This window comes from Schistocerca americana, chromosome 2, assembly GCF_021461395.2.
Source record: "Schistocerca americana isolate TAMUIC-IGC-003095 chromosome 2, iqSchAmer2.1, whole genome shotgun sequence".
NCBI lineage: Eukaryota > Metazoa > Arthropoda > Insecta > Orthoptera > Acrididae > Schistocerca > Schistocerca americana.
In genome coordinates, this window is record NC_060120.1 from 601,899,206 (window position 1) to 601,909,569 (window position 10,364).

The 10,364-nt window shown below is 37.0% G+C and overlaps 2 protein-coding genes across 2 annotated transcripts in view; one reads left to right on the top strand and one right to left on the bottom strand.

Moving 5' to 3' along the window:
- Nucleotides 1-902, bottom strand: part of LOC124591878 (PEST proteolytic signal-containing nuclear protein-like) — a 66,864-nt gene extending 65,962 nt beyond the window's left edge. The window contains exon 1 of the mRNA XM_047131777.1: nucleotides 862-902. Within this exon, the coding sequence (XP_046987733.1) occupies nucleotides 862-902 (41 nt within the window). The remainder of the gene's footprint in view (nucleotides 1-861) is intronic.
- A 1,200-nt stretch (nucleotides 903-2,102) lies between these two features.
- LOC124591862 (phosphate carrier protein, mitochondrial-like) lies at nucleotides 2,103-3,401 on the top strand. The gene has a single exon (XM_047131776.1). It carries the CDS (start codon nucleotides 2,160-2,162, stop codon nucleotides 3,222-3,224), a length of 1,065 nt encoding a protein of 354 aa, XP_046987732.1. The 5' UTR covers nucleotides 2,103-2,159; the 3' UTR covers nucleotides 3,225-3,401.
- The last annotated feature ends 6,963 nt before the right edge of the window (nucleotides 3,402-10,364 follow it).

The following is a 10,364-nucleotide window of genomic DNA, read 5'->3' on the forward strand; positions in this document are numbered from 1 at the left end:
TGAAGATAATATTCCTATTTCCTTGGATTAACATGTATGCGCATGAAATTTATTTTCCTGTTGGGGGAACTTTCAAGCCGTGAAAATCTGCAACTAAGAGGCGAAATAGCCTCTACGGCCTACACGAAGAGTAGAAATTCACACAATGAATAACGACATTTTATTTAGGGGTCACTTAAACTGTTCTGGATTAGAATTCATGTCAGACTTGAACATTAAGTGACGTCATTTTTTCATTTATGGGTTTCTAACTATGAGAGAAAAGTCAGCTGATTCAGTCCCTACAGCCTGTTTCAAGGGACCCTATAGACGAAACAATGAATGAAAGAAAAAAACAAGTGTACATATTCCCACAGAAGAAATACGCACCAATTCCATTCCTTAATTTGTTTTTGTTTCGGCTGAAATCAGGTGACTTTGTCGGATCTAATAAGGGGAAAAAATTACTCGCTTAATAATTTTGTAATGGCTGTAGATCTTAGTTCGAATAAATTATTAAACTGAGTAACATTATATAATTCCATCCTGCAACATACATTGAATTTTAGGTTTATGTTGTGCAATCAGAAACACGACAAGAACGAAGAGCTATTTCCAGCATGCAGAAAGCCCAAATCAATGCAGTTCGATTTTAAAAACAAAGTTAACTACACGAATGTCCTCAAAGGCCGGAATGTACAGAATAAACGTGATAATTTACGAGCGAACATAATTCCGATTGTGAAAGCACATTAGCGTTAACGGGAAGTAATAAAACCACTAAACGAAAGGATAGCTTGCTGTAGGCCTAGTCCACCCAATACGCAGTAAAGTGGCCTCGTAACGTCGTAACTGACGATTGACTACTGCAGAACTACTTACGATAAGACTAAGATGAATTTAGTCATCGTCGAATGGTTCATGTGCTCATTTACGTACTTCCTCTAGGAATATTAGTTGCAACTTTTTTTTTTTTTTACCGCTATGCGACGATCTGGTTTCGCCCCAATGTAAAACTGCCTAATAAAAAACAGTGTGTGGAAAACCCTGCAAAGATAACTGATGAAGTATTAAATTGCTTACTATTAATCTACAAATTGGTTTACGTCGTCCCCCGCAGATGGAGCCATATACGGCCTCCTATTCGGCACAGCCGCCGTCGTCTAAAAATAGATTTCACAGCTGGTATCCTTTTCCACTTCAGTTCGGAGCTTACGAAACCTCGCCTTTTTCGCATCCAGTACATCAAATGTTGCATAGAGGTCATAAATAGTACGAAAGGGGAATTCCATAACATTTCGTCTAATGGAATGGAATCTTAAGTTACTACTGTTGCAGATGGGGGAATGGTAGTAACCAAAGGAAGGAAAAATGATCATGGCGCAGCAAACGCGCGTACTTAAGTTAGCAAATGGATAACATTCGAATGCATATTTCACATTTTGAACGTTCAAGTGAGAGAAGTGACGATACAGACTACTTCTTTTTAATAACTAAGAAAAAGTCTACTCAGTTCCTTTTCATTCTTCGTCAGTAATTTACGTTAGAAACTTATAAGACATGATCTTGCAAATACAGTTGAATGTCCACTGTCCTACACTGAGCAGACATTTGAATACATTTATACACTCATAAATCCAGCCTTAAGATGCGGATTATAGTGAAAAACTGAAAATATACTTCTAATATTGTTTTAAGACGCCACTCTATTTTGTACTCCATGTCTAATGATGTACTAACACACATTTTCGATCCACAATACAATTGTCACTATTACATGAGGAACAAAGTAGGGCTGCCACCTCTTTCACTTTGTTGGGAGGTACTCACCCTAAAATAAATCGTATCTTCGCGCCGTTCAGCGATATACATGAAAGATATCGCAGTTTCAAAGATGATAACCAAACTTACATGGAAAATAACGTATCTGCCCTAGTCTCACGCGTTGATTTCTTACGCTCAAAACTCTGTCATATTAAGCAAATTCAACACACAAAAATTGAAACTTCAGCTATAACTGAGTATCTGTCAACACTTTTTAACGAGAAATTCTCTTCAAATCTCATTGCTCTCAAAGTGACGAACGCTCTGTCTTCTTCGTTATTACTCTTTGCTAACCGCGGAGTTACAATTTTCGCAGTAGCGGGCGGACCAACGGTGAACGAGGTGGGGTGGGCAAGATGTGGAAATCCTTGTTAGATTCTGCGGCAGCAAATCCGTTCTGCAGCCCATTTAATACAGCATCATGTGAAGGAAGAATACATGCCGTTCCTGGTCGAAACATAGCAGCTGCCGCAGTATATAGTAGCCCAGAAGATTCGTGTGAGTTCGCCTCCGGAAAGTACTTCGCCTTGTGTGGATTGGGAGGAATATTGTCCTGTGGAATTACTCATACTATGGTTGTGCCGCTTGATTTAGTGAAGTGTAGATTGCAAGTGGATCCAGCGAAGTACAAGAACGTTTTTAACGGCTTCAAGGTCACTTTGAAAGAAGACGGAGTGCGAGGTTTGGCGAAAGGCTGGGCCCCAACATTTTTCGGATATTCCATGCAAGGATTGTGTAAGTTCGGACTATACGAAGTTTTTAAAGTATTTTACTCTAATATTCTTGGCGAAGAAAATTCATACGTTTGGCGTACATCATTGTATTTGGCAGCTTCTGCCACAGCTGAATTTTTTGCGGACATTGCGCTTAGTCCAATGGAATCAGCGAAAGTTAGAATTCAGACTCAGCCAGGATTCGTTACAACGTTAAGGGCAGCAATGCCGATTATGTACAGAGAAGACGGTTTAAATAGCTTTTATAAGAGCCTTGTTCCTTTGTGGATGCGGCAGATCCCGTATACAATGATGAAGTTCGCTTGTTTCGAGCGGACGATTGAAATATTATACAAGTATGTTGTTCCAAAGCCAAGATCGGAGTGCACCAAGGGGGAGCAACTGGTTGTTACTTTTGCAGCGGGTTACATAGCGGGTATCTTCTGTGCCATAGTGTCTCATCCAGCTGACACAGTTGTCTCAAAACTGAATCAAGATAAAGGTTCGACTGCCCTTGAGGCAGCCAAAAAATTGGGCTTTGCAGGAATGTGGAAGGGTCTGATGCCCAGGATAGTGATGATTGGTACACTTACAGCTGCGCAATGGTTTATTTATGATGCTGTGAAGGTCTGGTTAAGACTACCACGGCCGCCACCTCCAGAGATGCCAGAATCACTGAAGAGGAAGTTGGAAGCCAAGGCTCAATAACTAAGTTGAGAAAGCAATCCGAGGTTGTCACAAATGCTGCACTTGGCTTGTACTGTAATGTAGTACTGTAGTGCAAACCAAAGATAAACAGGTATATTGTCTACTTATTTATTTGTTGTTATAGCTCTGTGATGAGCAATTGTTGTATTGTGTGTAATTAAAATGTGTTTAAAAGTGCTTATGGTTTTTGTTCCATAAACCTCATATACACCATGATACTGCCTGTAAGATAGGAAAGGAGTGGTGTACTTACATTTAATGCTGTGTCCATACAACATTGTAGGCTGAGTGATAATTTGTCACACTTTGCAATTTTTGTGGTGTCCACTCTGGTAGTCATTTGCATATTAATTCCTCGCTATGTAGGCTACATTTTTGCAGTCAAAATTACATGTTGTTTACGGAGAAATTGGATAGGGTAGAGCTGCATATCCGAGCCAGTCATTTGAGTACACCAGGAATAAAGAAATAAGTGCATAAATTAAGATTTTGTCAAATTTCATATCTCACAAGGCTAATGTATTAAGCAAAACATACATGTTACAGGTGTTCGGTAGTGCCTTAAATGTCGCAGCAAAGCAATAGCTCTGGTTAACAAGGCTTAAGTTCAGAGTTTGCTGAATCTAATAAAATTTTATTTCTTGTTGCTCATCATTCAAGACAGTTATTAGTATTTAGGGATGACCTAAGAGGGTTCATCAGAAAATGGTTGAGCATGGAACTACTGCTAGGTCTCCAGATTATGTATCTGACTTACTGAGTAGTTTGTATGAAGCAGAAGCAGCTCTGCATTCAGTAGTACTACAAAGAGTTGATCTTTGTTTAAGTAAATGAAGCAATCTTATTGCTCTCCAAACATAGTACACGTTTGTGGATTATGGTCCTTCCTTCAAGTGATATTGGCTTCTAGTCTAAAAATATGGTGACTGTAAAACACTTATTAATATTACTGAACATATGGATTCGTGATTTTGACTCTCATCAGTAGAAAATAGCCGAATACCATTTATCTAGTATTTTCACAATGTCAGTGTCATACACAGGCAGGACGAACATCCCCAGTTTTTGCGGTATGTTGCCAGGCCATTCCAACTGTTTCTATAAAGCATTGTTTCTTTGTCATGCAACAGAGAAACCTTGAAGAATATTCTGTAATAAAGTGAAGTAGTGCATGCAGTATCTTTAGAAGCCGAATTAAAGGTACGCTTTTAGTGTTAACTTAGAGATATTCAATCTTCTTGGCTTGCAGCCAGCGAACGGTCTACGCGATGGGAGGCCCTAGTCTCACGACATTTACATTTATTTATCTCCTTGTCAATAATGTTAAATCATGAGCGTTGAGTAGCTTAGTGTGCACAATAATTATTACTTTTTACTTTTGAGGATTTTATTTGAAAAGAGGTATGTAGAATTAAATATTTCTTGTTTGTATTTCCAGTAGATAATATTTAATGACCAAGTGCAGCAAAACTATTCATCGCGCGCGCGCACACACACACACACACAAAGGGATTTAAGCATTTTTTCATCGCATGCTCCACATATGAATGGATTGGGAAGAAACCATAATACTTAGTACTGCGGCAGTATACTCTGCCATACACATAAGTGGTTTGCAGAGTTGGGGTGTAGATGTAGGACTGCAACAGGTAAAGGTGTGAAACATGTTTATGTTTAGCTTGATATTTATCAGTGATAGGAAGTAAGATGCAGAACGCATTGCTGGATTGTCTGTATACAGGTGGAAACTTTCTAAGACAACAGAATGTGTGCTTTTTCGAGACTGAAACACTGACAATATTTTTTTTAATGTAAATTGTGGTGTCACTTCTGAAGAAAGCAGCTGTGAATATTCCCAAACCCTGAGTTTAATGGGTCATTGTTGCAGAATACTGATGTAAATTATTCACAGAAGAATGGAAAACTTGTAAAATCTGACTTAGGAGCAGGTCAGTGTGGGTTCTGGAAAATATGGGAATATGAGAGACAAAACTGACTCTACGACTTATCTTCGAAGATAGGTTAAGGCACAGCAAACCTAAAGATGTAGCATTTGCACACTTAAAGAAAGCTTTTGAAATGTTGTCTAGTATACACTCTTTAGAATTCTAAAGGTAGCTGGGTAAAATTAGCAAACGGTTGTTTCCAACATGTAGAGCAGCCAGATGACAGTTCTAGGAGTTGAATCGTGTGAAAGAGAAGCAGTGGTTGAGAAGAGAGTGAGATATGGAGTTTGAAGAAGGATTAAAGTTCATGGAGAAGAAATAATAATAAAAAAAAGTTTGTAATTTTGTCAGAGACAGCAAACAACTTGGAAGAGCAGTTGAATGGGATTGGCAGTGACTTGAAAGGAGGATATGAGATGTACGTCAATAAGACCAAAATGAGGGTAATAAAATTTAGTTGAATTAAATTAGTCAATACCATGGGAATTAAGTTTTTCTGTTGGGGCAATAAAATAATTCATCATGGCTGAAGTAGAGAGGATATGAAATGTAGACTGGCAAGGGCAAGAAAAGCATTTCTGAAGAAAAGGAATGTAACATCTGATATAAACTGAAGTGTTAGCAAGTCTTTTCTGAAGGAATGTAGCCTTGTATGGAAGCGTAACATGGACAATAAGCAATTCAGACAAGAAGTGTACAGAAGCTTTTGAAATGAAGAATGTTTAAGATTAAATTGGTAGATCACATAACTGATGTGAAAATACTGAATAGAATTCTGAAGAAAATAATTTTGTGTCATAATTTGAATAAAAGTGGGGATTGATCAATAGAATTATTTTGAGATATCAAGGTATCAAAAATTTAGTGTTGGAGTGGTAAACGTTGTAGTGGGAAACCAATGCTCAAATACAGTAAGCAGATTCAAATGGATGTAGGTTGCAGTATATATTCGGAGAAGATGAGGCCCGCACAGGATAGAGTAGCATGAAACCATTCTTTGGACTGAAGATCACAGCAGCGCTAAGTTGTGGTAGCAGACTGATTTGTACCATTGTCCAAAGCATAGGTAAGGATGAAAGGTGACAATTTGGTTGCGAGTTGGTGAAGCCAGTGGATGAGAATATGAAATTTTAATTGTGTTGATATAGCCTATGGATCTGTAGTGTTGCTCGAGGTCAAGGTTAGGTTAAAAGTCAAGTCAGCTCTATCAAAGGTTTTAGTTGATATAAAGATACTATACCGTTAACAAAATAGACAATGAAATCAAACATATGAACTGAAAATGAAACTACTAAGCTGTGTTTAACTGAATTGTCTACCTTACTGATAGCATACTTTGACTGGTAATAACAGTAAGACAAAGACGGAAGTAATCTGTTAACATTTGGAATTGGGGACCTATTTTAAGGAAGTGAAGAGTGGAAGGTAAGAGAATGGTGCTAGCAGTATTTCCGCTTAGCATCCTCAGTTCATGGTAGGCTTTGTTGGGATATTTTCTATCAATATTTATTACACCCTTGGTACTGTCTATGTACTGAGAGGAAAAGTCTGTTCATATATATATATACCATTTTCTTGTAATTTAGTCTTTCTACTAAATATAATGAATGCACCAAAATATTACAGTGTGCTAAATGATGCTTTTTATATTCACCCAACATACAAACAGAACTGTGAAACCAGCCTGGATAGCCATGCTGATTTTGAAATTCGGAAAGATGTGGTCCCGAATTGAATTTTCCTGGCAGGTGAGGTTTTTAGGCAGTTTTCCTCATCCTACTAGGTGAATGGTGTGGTGGTACCCACATCCACGTTAGTTACATGATTCACAAACATTTGGAAAACATTCACACACATTCACATGGACAACATTAAGTGCAAGCAATATTGGTATACAAATTCCAGCCCAAGGATGTAAGGGAATGGCAAAAGGAAAGGTATACAGCCGCCTTCCATCGTCAGCAGTGTCAGTTCTGGCAATTAACATGCCAACCCTATATAGATATGGGATAAAGGCAAAAGAAGAAGATGACAAAAAGAACAGTGTCTTTCTTCCAACAATCTGCCATTCAATTCCTTCATATTCTTCACAAGTAACATTTATGGTACGTAGCTTATTCCTTCGTTATTTCATTGTGTTGATATGTCGTGGATCGTTAAAGGTTCAGTTTTGTTAAAGAATGTTGCTCAGTAGCTTCATTTGCACACTGACTCCACTTATAAAATATGCTACCACTCAAATAAAATGTGTTCATTCTGTTTCATTTCGCATCTTGACAAAAATGCCGTGACACTCCATTCATGTAACAAAGTTGAGTGTGATAATTAGTGGTATAATTGTATATTAACATATTTTTCTTTTGCATTTATAAAGTTTATGCACCACATTTGATTGAGTGTTTGTCTGGTGCAGCCTACAAGATTAAGCTGTTTGAAAACGAGTAAATATTCAACAAAATACAAGAGCTGTAGTCTAAAAGTATGCTCTGCAAGCTACCAGATAGGGTGCAGTAGTCTCATATAGTGTTACAGACCCATTGTGTACCCAACCTTCCACCCTTCCTATTCTGTTTTTGCATTGTACCCAGGAAGAAAGTGTTTCGATACACTTTAGCAGAAAGGAGAATTGTTTTATTTTACTAACATGGTCATTATCCAAAAAAAAAAAAGTATGTTGTAGGAAGTAATGTTGCTTCATACATATTACAACATAGGCACTTCTGATCTCTAGAAGAATGGCCTCTGTGATACAAAGGCTTTCATGTGTAGACACGCACTGGTGTTAATTGAGCATTTTTGACACACACTTGCACTAAGTGAACAAACTTTTGAGGAGTCGCACAGCTCTTTAAACATTTTCTCTCTTCTCCATCAACTCAGCAGATTGAAAAACAATATTCAAGAATAGTTAATAACAGTTTTATAAGTGACTGTTGATTGTGAATTACATTTCTTTAGAATTCCTTCAATAGATCTTCCAACACCTATCTTACCCCAAAGTTATATTTATGTAATCTCTCCTCCCTAAATGTCTGTGGAATGATGCTGCAAGATGTTTGATGATTATGACTGATTCTGATTGTGTAATCAAATGTAATTGTGTCTGTTTACAAGAAGTACTGGTTGTCTTCAACTCTTCAGGCATTTCCAAACTATTTTCTGACAGATCTTTGCTATAATCTGTGGTACAATCTTTATAGGCAATGTTATTTGTAATTGTATAGGCAATGATGACAGCCCACCAACTCTCCCTTGGTGTATATAAGGCAAAATTTTCAGTTACAGTGATATCTCGTCTAACTTACTGAGCTATGGTTGCTGGGAAGTCTTTACTCCAAAATATGTATTTGTTATGATGCTATTTAGAAACAGGACTCCCAATTTCGGTAGTTTAGCATGTAGACATTTTGTACTCTCATGTGTTGTCATATTTAGATGACTTTGAATCTTTCACAGCAAATAAATAGATGTTTTGGATAGTTGTTAATTTATGATGACCTGTGTATTCTAATGCACAACATCGCTATCTATGTCATGATTGTTGTTTAATATTGCAGTGACAAACAAGTTATACTGTGTGCTGTGTTGTGTTTAATTTGTTGTCTTGATATCTGGCAATGTGTAATTGATTCAAAACGGGAAGTCCTAAACATTAAACAAGGCTGATTATTGGATATGTTTAATTGGTGTGAGTGCTTAAAGGTTACTGATAGATCAGGTGTATTTAGAGAAAAAGGATACAAAATAATAGTGGCAAATAAATTACTATTATGTCTTCATTGTGAATAATGTTGTACAAAAGTGAAATATAAGAGGTTGTATAATGTGACACAAGCTGTACAAAAACGCTCAGAGAGCATGTGTATTCATTCATCTAGCTTCAGTATTTTTCCAATATATATCATGTTCAAATAATTCACAGTAAAGTGCCTCAGTAAATTAGTCTAAAAGTTCCCAACATTTCAGCAAGTAATCCCTCTGTAATTTTTTTGCTTTGAAAATGATAGAATGCATTAACTGTTGAAATGTCGGTGGTTTTAAAATAATTTACCCAACCTCATTTCTGCAAGTTATTCAGACTCATCCATCCATTCTGTTCTGAAGGTTCCATAATGAAGATTATATTCAGGACTGGTATATAGTGAGGTACACAATTAAGAGGGGGAAGTAGCCACCAGAAATTGTATTATGTTTATTGCATTAACAAATAAGTATCATTTAACTTTTGCAGCCCATGTTTCATGCACACACTAAAATGAATGAAATACTACTCTGAAAAAGGTGCCACTACTTCTGTTCTACAAAGTTGTTGCTGTTAAGTTCTACAGTCTGCGTATTTACACAAGTACACTGATAATTATTACAGATCAACAGTTATCTAGATGCTGAAAGACTAACTTGTGTGCAGATGATTTTGCCACTTGTCACACTGCTGAAAGAAGTTTTTAATCCTATGATCTAGATACTCATGTAGGTTTTGGGTAGGTATCTAGTAAGATATTCTGGTAATTTTTGGTGAATCACCTTTTTCTTACTTTATCCTGTTCTGTTGACAGATTGTTAAGAAACTGTGCATTAGACTAAAGAAATTTTCTTCAAACTCTCAACAAGAAATGACAGTCTACAAACAAATAATTCATGTAATGTATTATTGGTGTGTAAACCACAGCTATTCTGAAATTGGTTTTAATATTACCAATAGAGGACATTAAGGAGTAAATTTGCTAGAAACTATATGTATAAATTGGGAGGTAAACAGTGAGGCATGTTAGGCGTAAGATTAACCTCATTTTGCAGTGTTGCTACTACTTGTTTACGCAGTATGAGTACTTTTAGTTGGCTGCATTCCTGCAAAAGGTAATGCCATAAGGCATCAGGAGTGGACGCTGTCTTCCTTGTCTTAAAATCCTGATCAATATTTTAAGTGCAAATCGTGCCAGAGTGAACCGTTTGATTAATTTAGCTATGTGTTGACACAATTTTAGCTCGCTCTCCAGCTAGACACCAAGAAATTTTGCACATAGTGTTTCATTTCTTGCATGCTCATTACTCTCAATTTAAAGTACCACAAATAAATTTTAATTAATTTCCTAAGTATAATCGGGTCCTTTTGAAACTAGGGCTTAAACTGTTCACTCTGAATTACTTGCAGACCTGTTCAGTTATCATCTGGGCTTCATCTAGTTTGGTTGAA